Source organism: Pongo pygmaeus, chromosome 5 (assembly GCF_028885625.2).
Source record: "Pongo pygmaeus isolate AG05252 chromosome 5, NHGRI_mPonPyg2-v2.0_pri, whole genome shotgun sequence".
Taxonomy (NCBI): domain Eukaryota; kingdom Metazoa; phylum Chordata; class Mammalia; order Primates; family Hominidae; genus Pongo; species Pongo pygmaeus.
Genome location: NC_072378.2, coordinates 62,982,448 through 62,998,919, shown reverse-complemented (window position 1 = coordinate 62,998,919; position 16,472 = coordinate 62,982,448). Strand labels below are relative to the sequence as shown.

General features: G+C 39.5%; 1 protein-coding gene across 1 annotated transcript in view; it reads left to right on the top strand.

The window, feature by feature from the left end:
* Positions 1–16,472, top strand: part of LOC129037898 (protein eyes shut homolog) — a 518,317-nt gene that overhangs the window by 434,770 nt on the left and 67,075 nt on the right. Inside the window, exons 9-10 of the mRNA XM_063666297.1 lie at positions 8,354–8,520; positions 9,338–9,482. Coding sequence (XP_063522367.1) covers positions 8,354–8,520; positions 9,338–9,482 — 312 coding nt within the window. The remainder of the gene's footprint in view (positions 1–8,353; positions 8,521–9,337; positions 9,483–16,472) is intronic.

Here is a 16,472-nt window from a genome sequence, read left to right as displayed (position 1 = left end):
GAACAGGAAGCCAAAAGTTTGCCACTATGAACAGGAGCTATACAGATCTAAGATAAACAGAGACTATATGCTCTTTAAGATTTAATCCAAAATCTTTAGTCATCTTAATTTTAGTTTAGCATCCCCTAAAGTAGAGACTGTAACTGAATATGGGATAAAAATGGCTCAAATGTCTAGAATCCTATACCACTTAATACATCCTGTTCTGGCAGTAAGGACTTTCACTCGTTTGGGTCTTGTTTCTCACATATCAACCTAGATATATATTTTTTGTTTTACTTTAGTTTTGATTCTAATTGCATAAACTTCTATAATTTTCCTAAGACCTTTCACACTTATCTAACTTTTCATTCATATCTAATTTCACTTTCTTCCTAAAAACTGAATATACCCTCTCATAGCCAGTTGAAAAGACAACTGAAACTCAATTAGGTTCATCTTGGTGTCTCTGTCGCAGAATCATTGTTTTGTTATATTAAGAATATTTAATCAAAAGATCGTTTCCTTCTTTCAGAAATCAAAAGGCATTACAAGCCCTAGAACTATAATCAAATGGCTGCAAAAATATCTTCACAAAACGTTCCTCCAGATGGGAACTCCCACCAGTAATTAAGCGCCGTTCTGTAAGCAATATTCATTTGGTGGGAGAACCACAGCACCATCGTTGTGGCTCCTCTTACATTTTCTCTTTCAGCCTTGACAGGAAAGGAAGAAGGGAGAAGAAAAATTTACTTGTCACTTAGAATTTCTTAATCCATTTGGAAATATCTTTTAAAACATTTGAAGTTATTCCTAGAGACAATCCAATGAGGTGTTATCTTTACCAGTTTTTCAAAAGAGTGAGATAACTGGAAGTGAGCAGCCAGAACTTAAATTAGCAAAATGTCCAAGATTACACGCTCATGTCCTTGTACTACTTGGGACTTTGCTGAACTCTGCAAAGTACATTATCATATTTAGAGGAATAAATTAAATTTAATAAATAATACTATTTTACCATATTAGAATAATAGTTTGAAGAAATAACAAATTACAACTATTATTCCTTTACTATTAAGTCCTTCCTTCTAAATGAAATACTTTAGGAAATTTAATCTATTGGAATTAAAAGACTGATGGATCATCTGAATGAGTATTACCATGTCTCTATGATGTTAAAAGTCACAACATTAACCTTTGCATTAACTGGAGTATGCTGAAATACACATGGATTTCACAGCACTGTCTATATAAATGTTTTAGAGTCCCAATATGCCCCTTCAGAACAATCTGAGGAACAGCTTCTAAACCATTCTGAACCCTTATGTAAAGAACTTGAGAGTGAACTTCTGCCACTTCCAGACAAGTAGTTCTAATTTCTGGGGTATGCCCTAAGCACATCAAGTGAGAACACAAGCATGTACCGCTTCATAACTTACAACACACAATGATTAGTGAGAATCAGTAGGAGAAACAGCAGGACAGGTGTGCCTCGAAAGTCTCTCCAAAGCACAGACTTGAATTACATCTTTTATAAATGAGTTTTATGCATCCTTTGAGGGTTTCATTAATGAATCCATGGCTTGAACCACTAGCTACTCTTTTCCAGGCCATCCTTCAAGGTAGAACTAATTAGACCACTACTAATTACAGTTACTTCATGGGCATATTTTTTTCTCATGAGAATTTCATAATGATTACCATAAGGCACTCAGGGTTGCCGCGCAGTTCTGACAATTTTCTCTCCTTGTTATGTTTCTCTCTTTTTCCTTCAGGTCAAACTGACTTGCACAGTTTCTCCTGGGCTTACTCTCTGAAACCTTTGATTCTTTTCCTCCTTCCTATATAATAGATTTCCCCTTCTTGTTCATAAGTGCGAACTAAATCAGAGGCTGTGCTGATGAGGTTCAGCCAGGTTGGAGAACTACCAATATAAATAGTAAAACCTTTAGGTTTAAAATCAAACCACCTACGGAAAAATCCTGCAAGCAGACCTAAGTAATTTAGGGAAAAAATACCATAAGCTTAACTATAATTATATGCTTGCAACAAAAACATTTTTTCATATTTGCTCCCAAGGTTGTATATATTTAAGATCTGTTACTATCACTACCACCCATACCTTCTGCATCAAACTTTTAAAACCCATATTAGACTGCTTAGAATGTCCTGACACTCTTGTCTCAACTACTTTGCTCTTTTCTTTCAGAATATTCATAGCAGCATCCTTCACCTTGTTTCCATGTTTTATCATCATTCCCATCCCTAACAATGCCACCATCCACTTCTTCACCTAGACTAAGTCCTTGCTTCCATTAATAAATCACTATTCTTGGTGCATTATGAGGCCAGATGGTATTCTGATCACAGCATCTCATCTTGTTCCCCCATGAGATTTGCTCTAACCAATCTTATGAGTTGCTGTTATAATGCTAAGCATGGCTTGCCACAACATACTCACTTTGAAACTCACTGCTTAATGGTGCTGATGGAGTTGTTATGACTTTTCTTTCTAGCCAAAGAGAGATCCAGTTTTTTTTCCTGTACATTCTAAAAGGATTTTTATTCACTTCCCAGATCTTGTTATGCTTAACTACTATTCAAGTAGAGTCACTTCCTATTGTTTCCTTCCTCCTCTTTTTACTACTTGCACAACCATAATCTCTCTAAATCCTTCCTTCTTAGCACCAGCTCTGAAGTAATATCCAACAAGTATCTCTTGCTTTGTCTAAAAATCTTCCTAAGGCTGATTTCATTAAGATTCACTGTGGGTTTGTGTTCTGCATACCAAATGAGCTTGGTTCCAATTCTTTTCATGAAAAAAACTCTCACTATGTCAATTGCTAAACATTTCTACATGGCAATACAAATGTGGATTATCACCTGTTGCTTTGTGACTTGACAAATATAAAAATATAAATTGCTTATATATTTCCCAAAGCTACTCATGGAATAATGTTTAATAGAAAGCTAAATTTGAGAATGAAATAATTCTATAGCATTGGTGGTTGTTTGAATATGCCATTGCTTATGTTATTATGGGCTGTTAAGCCAAGAAAGTCCCATTACAAGAAATTCCAGGAAAGTGACATAAGACATAAATAGATGTTTAAAAACGATGCCTTCAAGTCATTTCATTTCACCTCCATGTTTGATCCTCCAAAATTTTTAGTTGGATCAAAGTAATGCACTGAAGCAATTTGGGCTATAGCAAAAACAAACAAAAAAAAAAGAAAGAAAGAAAAATTGTACTACTCCTGTTCCCGATCCAAGAGGCTAACTAGGAGCCAGGAATGCCTGCTTCCCAGACTTTATAAAATGGGGGAATGAAATAAGGTACACAAAGTTATGGTCAGGCCAGAGTTGCTGAGAAAAGAAATATGCATTTATTGAGTACCTACTATGTGCTAGGTTGGCAGTGGGCTAATGCTTACACATTAAATCTCACTTAATCCTTAGAATAATCTGAAGAGATATTATTATCCCTTTTTATTTCCCAGAGAGAAGTATTTGGGAAAGGGGTGCTGAAGGTGGGAGAGAGGGGCACAACCCCAGTCAGACTTGTTTCTCCTTCTCTGCTGCATGGACATTGTTTAAGAGCACAGGCTCTGGAACCAAGCTGTCTTCAGACTCAGGCTCCACCACCTAGCAGCCACATCGCTTTCAGACATCCATGTGTGCATCAGCATCAACCCCCACATACTGCCCTGACAGGTTTCAGTGTCTCATCTACATACAAAGGCTCTAAGCGGCCTCAAATGTTCAGGAAGGTCTCATTTTCATTTTGTTCTTTCCTGATTTGTTTTATGATGACACCAAGGAGAGACAGCTAGATAATTTGTGGGACCCATTGCAGAATAAAAAGGCAAACTCCCTTGTTCAAAAAGCAGGGAGAAATGCCGTTAAAGATACTAAAATATAAAGCATTTTTCTTTCTTCACTGATCTCTCAACATTATAATGACTTAGAATGAGTAAGAATAAGCTTAGGATGACTAAGCTTAACTTAGAAAGTCACCATAATGTCTTTTATTTGCATTTATGTCATTCTAAGTTAAAAAATTAAAAATATTAAAATTTACCATTCATTTTTACATTGTGCAATGCCACTTTAAAATGCAAATAGAAAAGTATTTAATGCACATGCAAAATCACCAAAATTACACAATTGATCTTTCAAAGCTTGTGCATGCATATGTACTTCCTTCTTAACAAAACACCAGAAACACTACACAAATTTAAGTTAACGTCTTTATTTCAGTTCTTGATATGCACACATTCTATCAACACTCTCGACCTTTGGCTACTGATGAGTAAGGTAGGAGTGAGAGGAAAAGGAATTGTGGACTTCCCTCTTTTTCTGTTTTTTTTCTCTATCATCATTTTCAGTGTAAATAATTAGCTAATACAGAAAAGTAGTAGGAGTAATGATGAAATAATAGGGTTCCTTGATGATTCATGATTTTTAGACCACCACTCCCTTCTTCTTGCATTTGAAGTAAGTTCTGGCCTAAATGGAGCATGGCCTCTTGGGGCTGTCACATCCCCCACTTAGTCATTAAACATAATATATTTACCTTGTACTCATTTTGCGTTATCACTGAACTCCCAGTACTGTGGGAATTTTGTTCTTGTGGGATATCACAAGCCTTACATGTGAAAGAGCAAACATGCATATTGTATTTAGGGGTCTTCTCTGTTACCACTCATGTTTGTTGCTTCATGGACTTCACTTTCAAAACACAGTTCAAAGATAAAAGTATTAAGAATTTCAAGACAGTGACACAGAGCATTAAACCAAGCAACAGGGCCCTTTGGAACTTAAAGCCCCATGCAACTGCACAAGTTTCATGCCTTGGCCCTCTTACAGTTACTAATACCAATCAGGCCTTATTACGAAAAAAAAACAGTTGGGGATTCTCTTAAAAAATATTTCTAGGATCTAGCTTCAAAGATTCTCATGCAAGTGGTATAAGACAGGTTCTAGAAAGTGTATTTTTGTTTTTATATATATTTTTTATTATACTTAAAGTTCTAGGGTACATGTGCACAATGTGCAGGTTTGTTACATATGTATACATGTGCAGTGTTGGTGTGCTGCACCCATTAACTCGTCATTTACATTAGGTATTTTTGAACCATTCCCTAAATGATTGCAAAGGACTTCTAGGTTTGGAAACACTCTAGAGCAATTCCAAGTCACTTTCCAGGTACCGGCTGTGACAGTAAACTGCTTTTCTTCCTCTTATCTACTCCATCATTTACTACCAGAGTTGATACTCAGGGAAGATCTAGAGTTGAAGGAGTAACAGAGGAAAGGAAAGCAACCTGATGGACTCATGGCATGGGAATAGTATGCTATCATCTGCTTGATGGGTGATTGGTTCCCCGGCTCTCCTTATCCCCTCCTCTTGGTGCATCCCCAGTCCTTTGCCCTGGGACAGGTCTGTAGGCAGGAGCACCTATAAACTAAACTCAGCCTTTTCCCCCAGACTGTTCCTTTCCTAGGGTCCTAACTCCATGACTGACCCTGCCACTGCACCTGGTTCTTTAAGCCAGATTCTGCAGAACCACCTTCTCTCTCTTCCTCAACTCTTCATCCAAATTGATCTGTCCTTTCAAATTTTCCTTCCAAATCACAAGCAAATTTCCTGCCATTTTTCTGACCCCTCTGTCATACCTTAATTTATTTAGGTGTTTAATGTATTTCAGTATCATTTCCTCTTCTGAATCACTTGAATGACTTTCCAGTGAGCCTCCTTATGTACCTCCATATTCTATCCTCAACATTACTAGAAGATTCTTCTAACATCCAGATCTAATACACTTCTCTTATTCAAAATCCTTTCATGATTCCTAAGAGTCTCTGGTAAAATACTTACATCATTCATTGCAGCATATTAGACCCTTAAAGATATAGCCCTTTCTCCCTTTTCAGTTTCCTTTCCTGCAACAGGCACTAAATGCCAGTCAAGCCCACATCCCAGCAGTTCTTCTTTTTTTTGAGAGGGAGTCTCGCTCTGTCGCCCAGGCTGGAGTGCAGTGGTGCAATCTTGGCTCACTGCAAGCTCCACCTCCCAGGTTCACACCATTCTCCTGCCTCAGCCCCCCGAATAGCTGGGACTACAGGCATGCACCACCACACCCGGCTAATTTTGTTTTTGTATTTTTAGTAGAGATAGGGTTTCACCGTGTTAGCCAGGATGGCCAGGATGGCCAGGATGGTCTCGATCTCCTGACCTCGTGATCTGCCCGCCTCGGCCTCCCAAAGTGCTGGGATTACAGGCGTGAGCCACCCTGCCCGGCCCCAGCAGTTCTTAAACATACCCTGTTCTTCTCTGCTCCTTCTGGGTTGCTGCAAAGTTCTCCCTTCTGATTTAAACAGCACTCTTCACTGTATCCTCTTTTTTCATCTAACAAGCTCTTGCTTGTCATTTTCTGGGTAAGCTCAGAAACCGACTCAAAAATCACCTTTTTGCTTTCCTAACCCTCCTCCTCACCCTGTCTTAATGGCTGCCCCCATTTGTTTCTATTCTGCTCTTCATGGAACTTGAAACAAACCTCCTATCTCCTCCTGACCAGGCGGTCAAGGACCTAAGGATAATAATGATGCTCCTGGCATGAAATGGGCTCTCCATAACTGGAGGAAGGAGAGCACAAGGCAGAAAGGAAAGAAGGATATAGCTGAAATGAATGTGCCCTCCCATTACCTTACAGTTCGGCTGGCACAATACTGGCTCCACTCCCATAACCTGGACAATTTGAAAGACAATTCAGATCCCCTCTAGACTCTCTCAGAAAAATTCCCATTCACAACCCACAGAAAAATCTCATGTTTCCTCCTCCACCTCTCCCAATTTCTTCTATATCCCAACAGCTGCCTGAAAGACTATCTCCAATCTCTAGTAATAGTTTTTCTCCTTTCTGCCTTTCTGACTGCCTTCCTGAATCTATGTTTTCTCTTGAAACACTGAACTTTCCGTTTTAAATATACAACCCAGCTAACCTGATTCAGCATTGCAGGTGGGAAGAAATCACCAGAATTTGAGGAAGTGAAAAAGAGACTTGCCATAAGTTCCCAATGTACTCGGTCAATGGTAGGTCACTTAATACAGTTGCTCTTAAACATGACTGTATATATTAGACTCACCTAGAGAGCTTTCAAAAGTAACCCTGCTCAGGGCCCATGGCAGACACTTTAGAAAAGCAGAGGCAGCGTTCAAGTATCTCTAAATAATATTTCTGTCTTCCACTTTCCAGTGCCTCAGGAAGCCCACCTCTCCACCCTATCTGGAAACCTACATCCCTGCAGAGCTTTCTCTCCTTTACCCTGATCAAAGTAACAATAGAAACCCAGTCAACAGACAAAGCATCATTCCTATAAATGCAGAAGGAGGAGGCTGTGCATACTCATAATAAATTTTTTCTATGTCAAGGACTCAATTCAGCTTTTTCTCCCATGCTTAAACCTCTTACTTCTAGGGGATTCTTACGTTCTTCCTCTAAGCAGCAGTCTTTGCCTCAGTTTCCTGACTGCTAGCCCCAGTATTGAATTCTTCTTTTGCCCCACCCACTAACACACCTTTCAGAAGCTGGGTTACGTATTTGGGTCCCTGCTTCCTGTGAACAGATCTCTTGCGATATACCAACGGATCATCCCGGAACTTCTTAATCCTGCCAAGGATACTGCTAGCACCTTCCCCTAGTGATTAATGCTGGGTCTCTCCCAACCACTTCCCTTGTCCCGTGGGTCTTTAAGAACTGTCTCCTGAGTGTTCTGGGTCCTGGAACTCACTATACTGCATGGATGGCTCTGAACTAACGGAAGGAGAGAGAGAAGGGGGAACACAGAAACAATCCACCTTTAAATGGTCATGGGGCATGGTTAAGAGCTTTTGTAATAGAATAATGATAACATTCTGAGCAATCACAGGAATAAATTGGTCTTTATACTATTCTCAAATCATAGAAAGAACTTCAAAGCTGATGCTAGGTCATCTCAGCCTTTTGAATCTCGTTAGCTACCAGAGCAATTCTACTCCATTGTGAAGTTCTTCTTATTGTAAAGTGCACACTGAATTTCACTCCTACAAAAGGAGATTTTAATCCCATTCAACTTTTTAGTTGATCATTGATCATTCCCCAGGTTGACCAGAACCCTCATGGCTTCAAAGACATAAACTCTTGGTGCTCTGTTTCTGGGGCTGGGAATAACAATACCCAGTTGCACATATACCTAAATGCTGACAAGAGACTAAATGTGTATTATAACTTACCATACTGATCTGTAATTCAGAACCAGTCAGTAAAATAAAGCTGATGGAACTCCTGAATTTCCTCTCAGTGAGCATTCCCCATGTGTCTTCTCATTCCAGGGTTGAATGGCGATGACTTCCTGGCTGTGGGCCTGCTCAATGGCAGTGTGGTTTATAGTTATAACCTGGGGTCTGGCATAGCAAGCATCAGGAGCGAGCCCCTCAATCTGAGCCTTGGAGTCCACACTGTTCATCTGGGGAAGTTCTTCCAAGAGGGCTGGCTGAAGGTAAAGAGTCATTCCTTCGTCTCTTCTACAAACTGAGAGCACTAGTATATTGTCGGATCTGTGCTAAGATACGGAGGTGAATAGCCCATGATGCCTACATCCACGAAGTTCACAAACTATTGTACCAACTAGGGGAATAGAGAGATGATTACAATTAAGTGGTGTGAGAACAAATAAGAGGGATTACTAACACAGATAAGGGTGAGAGAGAGGATTCAGAAAGTGCTTCCCAGAGAAGGTGATGCTTGAGCGTAACTTCAAATAGAAGTTAGGAAAGAGAACAATGGCCAGTATTAGCTTAAGGAATGCAAGTAGTTCAGCATGGTTTTCAGATCGGAGGATGGGGGAGCAAGAGAAGTGGTTAGAGACAGATAAGGTCTATATTATCAAAGGGCTTAGATGTGCTAAGAAGTTTATATTTTTATCTAAAGAACTATGAAGAGCTACTTAAAACAGGAAGGTGGGTACCATGTTGATTTCTAATTTTTGATAAATGACTCCGGTGGTTCTATGGAGAATTGATAGAAGAGGAGGAAGGCTAAATGGAGGGGAATCAGCAGGATGCCAGCACCTAATCTTTGAAGAACTTTGATTTTGATTGAAATGCAAAACCATGACTGCTATATTAATATATCCCTGGTAACAGACACCAGCAGAGAAGCAGAGAATTGAGTGGTATCGTGTTTTTTATTTCTTCAAAATTCAGGTCTTTGTAAATTTTTCATGCCAAGTTAATGGGAAATAACGAAAGAGTATCTTAACAGTTCACCCTGGGGAATTAATTCCTTTTTTAATAGGTTTTTTTTCCCTTTTGAAGGTAGATGATCACAAAAATAAATCCATTATCGCCCCAGGAAGACTGGCTGGTCTCAATGTCTTCAGTCAGTTTTATGTAGGTGGCTACAGTGAATACACTCCAGATCTCTTACCAAATGGAGCAGATTTTAAAAATGGTTTTCAAGGTAAGGCGTGGACATTTTTTATATCATACCTACTTATTTCAAATGTTGAGGGAAAAAAATATTTTAAAGGTATACTTCTATTTCCCAAACCAGCTATATGGATTGCTTTCAGACTTGAACAAAGTTTGATTTTAATCAGAAACATTCATTTACTATTTTTTTTTTAGATGGAGTTTCGCTCTTGTTGCCCAGGCTGGAGTGCAATGATGCAATCTTGGCTCACCACAACCTCCGCCTCCTGGGTTCAAGTGATTCTCCTGCCTCAGCCTCCCGAGTAGCTGGGATTACAGGCATGCACCACCACGCCCAGCTAATTTTGTATTTTTAGGAGATGAGGTTTCTCCATGTTGGTCAGGCTGGTCTCGAACTCCCGACCTCAGGTGATCCGCCTGCCTTGGCCTTCCAAAGTGCTGGGATTACAGGCCATGACCAGCCTCATTTACTATTTATTGACCACTTACTACATATGTACTAGATGTTTAGGATGTTTCAATGAACAAATCAAAGATTTCTGCACTTATAACTAGTTGGAGAGATAAACACTAAATGTAATTAGTTAATTATATAGTCATATAATGCGATAAGTTCAATGGGAAAAGGGAAATGGAGAGCATGATTTAAAGGAATCGGGATTATGGGTAATTGTTTATACAGGGTGCTTTTTAAAATAGGCTGAGCAGGGTAGACTTCAAAGAGTCACAGTAAAAATTGAAACTCCATCTAACTTTGGAGTTCAAAAGGCAAGAGACAGACTGCAGTCAACCCATCCATACCACCAAGGGGTAGCCCACAGAGGCCAGAGCAAGCCAAGAGGATTAAGGACAACATTGTGCTTGGGTGAGCAATCTTATTGCTACAGTCTGTTTTCCTGTGTTCAAATAGTTCTGTATTCAAATGAGATCAGCACACACATAGCTGGCCCTTTCTCTTACAGAAACACTAAGATTGCACACTCCTGGAAGTATGTCAACTGCCACAGTCCTTAGTGAGGATGGGAATCTTGGGCAAGTCTTCTTGGGAATTGCCACTTATGCCACAGTCTTATAGAAAATTCAGGACTTTGAGATCCCCTAATTTTATTATTCATCTCTTGGATCCTCTCTTAATGTCTGCCTTCCCTCCACTCTAAACTTTTACTATTTATTATAAATCATGGTGTATTGTTACCAACTTACCATGACAACCAAATTGCAACTGTCCCATAAATCCATGGTTCCCAAAGCTGATCTCTACTGGTTCTGAAGAATAATATAGGATAACTTCTTAAAAACACAGATTTCTGAACCCTACCCAAGAACTATTGAATTGAAATCTTTACAGTGGGGTCTAAAAATTTGCATTTTAACAAGCCTCCCAGATTTGGAAGCCACCATATATTTTTTAAATTATCTCTTTTTTTTTTTTTTTAACTTTAAGTTCTAGGATACAAGTGCAGAATGTGCAGGTTTGTTACATAGTATACATGTGTCATGGTGGTTTGCTACACTCATCAACCCATCATCTAGGTTTTAAGCCCTGCATGCATTAGGTATTTGTCCTAAGGCTTTCCCTCCCCTTGCCCCCCACCCCTTGACAGGCCCCGGTATGTGATGTTCCCCTCCCTGTGTCCATGTGTTCTCATTGTTCAACTCCCACTTATGAGTGAGAACATGAGGTGTTTCATTTTCTGTTCCTGGGTTAATTTGCTGAGAATGATGTGGAAGCCACCATGTTAATTAATCATAACGAAGCAAAGCAAATGGAATTTTCTGAAAGAATAGTTGGAGTAAGGATATCACATTTGTCCTTAGAATTACAATTAAATTATGCAATAAAATATTATCTGATCTAGGCTTTTACATTTTTATAAACTCCTTATTTTTATTTTACTTTACTTTTTTTTTTAGAGTCTCACTGTGTCATCAAGGCTGGAGTACAGTGGTGCCATCTCAGCTCACTGCAACCTCCATCTCCAGGGCTCAATCAATCCTCCCACCTTAGCCTCTCATGTAGCTGAGCCACTAAACCCAGCTAACACATCCTTACAAAGCTGATTTATATTGTAGTAGAGTTATAAAATACAGACATGCTTTAAATTGTTATAACAATTCATTTGGTGAAAATAGCTTTTCGGTAGATCTTAGTCCCAGGGTACTTGGTCAAAGGTCTGTTCTTATGGTGTTCTCAGTCACTCAACCAGGTCTGGCCTACTCTCCATGAACTTGAGAACTGCATCATCACACCCAGTTAATTTTTGTATTTTTATTAGAGACAGGGATTTTCCAGGTTGCCCAGGATGGTCTCGAAATCCTGGGCTCAAGCCATCCGCCTGCCTCAGCCTCCCAAAGTGCTCGGATTGCAGGCTTGAGCCACCGTGCCCAGCCAATTCCTATAAACTCTTGATAAATAACTCTAATCCAAAGTTCGTGATCTAAAATATAAATCCTTACTGCTAATAAAGCCCATTTGTTTTTGTCCTAAAAAATGGCTTATAATGAACCATTATTTTTTCTATGACCTTTAATGCTCATAAAGGTATTGAGACTAACCACCTTAAATAATCTACATCTTCCAAATACGCTGTGCCTTACTGTTTTATCTGCCCTAATAAGAGCAGTTCTCCTCTCCTCTGCTTTCCAAAGTTGCATCTGCTACAAAGCTGCAGAGTTCTCAGAATGAGGCTCATGAATAGTGGTCTCAGACTGGGAACGGAATGAAGGAAGGAAGAAAAGAAGATATGGAAGAAGGGAAAGGAGGAATGAGGGGAAGAAACAAGTAAAACTGGTTAGGCCACAAGTGAAAATAAGCTGGGTCCTTTCACTAGAAGTTCTGTTGCCTGTAGATAATCTTGCTGAGCTGTTAATTGTGCTAAAGGCAGCTATAGAAGCAGAATAACTGAAGTGAAACATCTCATCTTCACTACAAATGCCTTTTCTGAATATGCTTCTTTACTTATTTCTTTTACTATTGCTACCAGTCCCTCCAATACTTGTTTGAATCCTTTGTACGGTGGTTCTCAAAATGTGGTCCCTGGACCAGCAATATCAGCATCACTGGGAAGTTTCTTAGAGATGCAAATTCTAATTGAACCTGAAATTCAGGGAATGGGGCTCAGTAATATGTATTTTAATGAGCTCTTCAGGTGATTCTGATGCAACTGAAGTTAGAACGACAGGCTTACTGTCATCTTTGACTACTCACCCTTCCCTGATTAACTGACACATCATAACACTATTGCCATGCTAATGAATTATACCATTTTCCTGCTCTAGAACACAACAGACACTCTGTCAACTCTAGAATAATAACTGAATTTTTTACATGGTGATATGGTTTGGATTTGTGTTCCTGCCCAAATGTCATGTCAAATTGTGATCTCCAGTGCTGGAAGAGGGGCCAAGTGGGAGGTGATTGGATCGTGGGGGCAGATTTCCCCCTTGCTGTTCTTGTGATAGTGAGTTCTCATGAGATCTGGTTGTTTAAAACTGTATATCACCCCCCGTCACTCTTTTCCTCCTGCTCCAGCCATGTAAGACATACCTCCTTCCTCTTCACCTCCCATCATGACTGTAAGTTTCCTGAGACCTCCCCAGCCATGGTTCCTGCATGGCCTGTGAAACCATGAGCCAATTAAATCTCTTTTCTTTATAAATTACCCAGTTTCAGGTAGTAAGTTACAGCAATGTGAGAATGGACTAACACCCCTGGCATTCCAAAACCTATGTATTTTTTCTATACTTATCTTGCTTCCACTGATTTTTAATTCGATAAAATCTATCTGTATTAGTCAGACATCTCCAGAGAAACAGAACCAATCAGGTGTGCACAGAGAGAGAGAGAGAGAGAGAGAGAGAGAGAGAGAGAGAGAGATTTTTTATAAGGAATTGGATCACATGATTATGGAAGCTGAGAAGTCCCAAAATCCACAGTCAGCAACCTGGAGACGCAGGATAATTGATGTGTAGCTCCAGCCTGAGTCTGAAACCCTAAGAACAAGAAGAGCCAGTGGTATGAGTTCCAGTCTGAAAGCCATCAGGCTCAAGACCCAAGAAGAGCCAATGTTTCAGTCCAAGTACAAAGGCTGGAAAAGACCAATGTCCCAGCTCAAGCAATCAGGCAGGAAGAATTCCCTCTTTTTTGTTCCATTTAGGTGTTCAGTGATTGAATGAGGCCCACCCACATCAGGGAGGGCAATCTGCTTTACTCAGTTTATCAATTCAAGTGTTAATCTCATCCTAACACACACACACACACAATACTTGACCAAGTATCTGGGCACCCCATGGCCAAGTCAAGTTGGCACATAAAATCAACTATCACTATATCTAGCCACTGCCTCTCTGTATGTCTTATTTTCCCTGCCTCGGGGCCCGTGCTTAAATCAGCATTCTCCACCTCTTCAAATTCCATTTGCCTGGAAAGCAAGCTCAAATCACACCTCCTCAATGAGAGCCCACTCTCTGAGCTCACTCATTGAGAGTGAGCTCTTTCTGAAGTCTTTGGAGCACCAAGTCTTTTCCCACTTAGCATTTCATACCTAATATAATTATATAGCTAGAGAATGTATGTCTTAATTTAGAATTTAGTAAGCTTCTGGAAAATAGGATTTTTAGTTTTTACTGATAACAGATCTCCACAGCACCTGGAATGGTGCTTTCACATAATACATGCTTGTGACATGTTGTTACCAGATCTTTCCCAGACTCTCTTACAGCTATGCATGACCATGTGCCTGAGTTCTGGCCAGTGAGATGTCAGCAGGTGTAATAGTTGCTACTTCCAGGCCTTGCCTATGAAAATCTTCTGCACAGTCCTGTACAGTCCTGTACTCTGTTTGCCAACTCACCTCGATGCCAACCCTAACCACCCTTTGGACTTTACATAAGCTTCTAGTGTCACAGCAACTACTGCTCATTGATATGGAGGTTATTAAATATTTACTACTCTGAATAGAGTGGACATGAGATAGATTCAGATTCATTAACAACCCTGTAAATGAGAGTTATTCTCATCTAAAAATAGCCAACACAGTCAGTACTTTTGGTTTCTTGTGAGTTCAATTTTTTTCTCTCTCCTTTTTTTAATCATACGAGATTCTTCAAAGAAGAGCCCATATGGGAAAATGTAATCAGTTTACTGCAACAATTTAAAAACCCAGGATTAAAAAAAAAAAAAAGCTATTCTGCAGTTTAAAAAAAAAAAGCTATTACTTATTTGGTACCTAGTCAGTCAAATTTTCAATATACACATGGCTCATGGCTCCATAGCACATACAGGATATATATATTATGTACTGAATGTCTGTTTCATGGTACTACACGAAGCAGGTCATGTTTTATCTACTATATTAACAATAATATAGTAGATAATGTTTTATCTACTATATTAATAATATAATAACATAATTTATCTATGATAATAACATAATATATAATAATATATATTTCACAAATGTCTTCCACTTTAATCACTCCAATTGCTTTAAAAACATGATATGTTGACTGACATGAGGCATCTCTCTGTAAAATAAATGCATTTTGCTATTTCTATTGGCTAAATGTTTCTCTAAATATAGCATTGCCACATTTTTAGCCAAAAACATATTTCAGTAGTTCCTTATAACAAAAGCACTTTATTTATCCATATAAAAAAGAAACGGTTTAAAATGAACACTTCCAGACATTAAGTTATAGTCATTTAACAAAGTATTCTGGTGTATGATTATAAAAAAATTTAAAAGTCCAGTATCAGCATCCCATAATTTTTGCTAAGAAGAAATCTGCAATTTTATGGAGTAGAAGTAGAAGATATCTGAGACAGTGTGATAGAGGGTGGAATGGTGGTGTGGAACACAGGACCTACTAATTTATAGGCATTGCACAGACAGTTTATTTATATTATTTATTCCTCCTAACTCATGAAATAGCTACTTTTGTCCTCATTTTAAAGGTAAAAAGATTAGCTTCAGTTAGACTTTGCATCATGTAGCCATTATGTGGCACAGATCATATTTGAACTCAGACTTACTTGACTCTGTCATCTACTTACACTTTTGCTTTCTGCACAGTGCATTTCACTCTGTAAAAGGCATGGTAAACCCTGCTTTGTTAATCGAGCTAGTTGGTTATTCATTTGTAAAGCAGCTAGCATTCATTCATTTCTTCAGTCAGCACAGTATTTTGGTGATGGCATGTGTGTGTGTGTAATAGTAAATGGCAGTACTTGGAGGAAGAACAAAGATTAAGACTGAGGAAAAACAATCACTGCTCTATCATAAGGAGAAAATATTGATGCATGTTGAGAATGGTGCTTGTCAGTAAAAATGCCAGTGAAAACTAAGTTGGAAAGTACATTCTCTATCTTCCATAACTGAACCCATTTTTTTTTCACCATGAGAAATTACTTCATGCTTTTAGTTTTTGAAAACATTTGGAGAGATCATTCCAAGATGGCCGAATGGGAACAGCTCCAGTCTATAGCTCCCAGCGTGAGCGACGCAGAAGATGGGTGATTTCTGCATTTTCAACTGAGATACTGGGTTCATCTCACTGGGATTTGTTGGACAGTGGGTACAGCCCATGGAGTGTGAGCTGAAGCAGGGTGGAGCATCGCCTTACCAGGGAAATGCAAGGGGTCAGGGAAATCCCTTTCCTAAGAAAGGGAAGCCATGACAGATGGTACCTGGAAATTGGGACACTCCCGCCCTAATACTGTGCTTTTCCAATGGTCTTAGCAAACGGCACACCAGGAGATTATATCCCGTGCCTGGCTCGGAGGGTCCCACGCCCACAGATCCTTGCTCACTGCTAGCACAGCAGTCCGAGATTGAACTGCAAGGTGGCAGCAAGACTGAGGGAGGGGCGTCCACCATTGCTAAGGCTTGACTGGGTAAACAAAGTGGCTGGGAAGCTCCAAATGAGTGGAGCCCACCGCAGCTCAACGAGGCCTGCCTACCTCTGTAGACTCCACCTCTGGGGGCAGGGCATAGCTGAACAAAAGGCAGCAGAAACT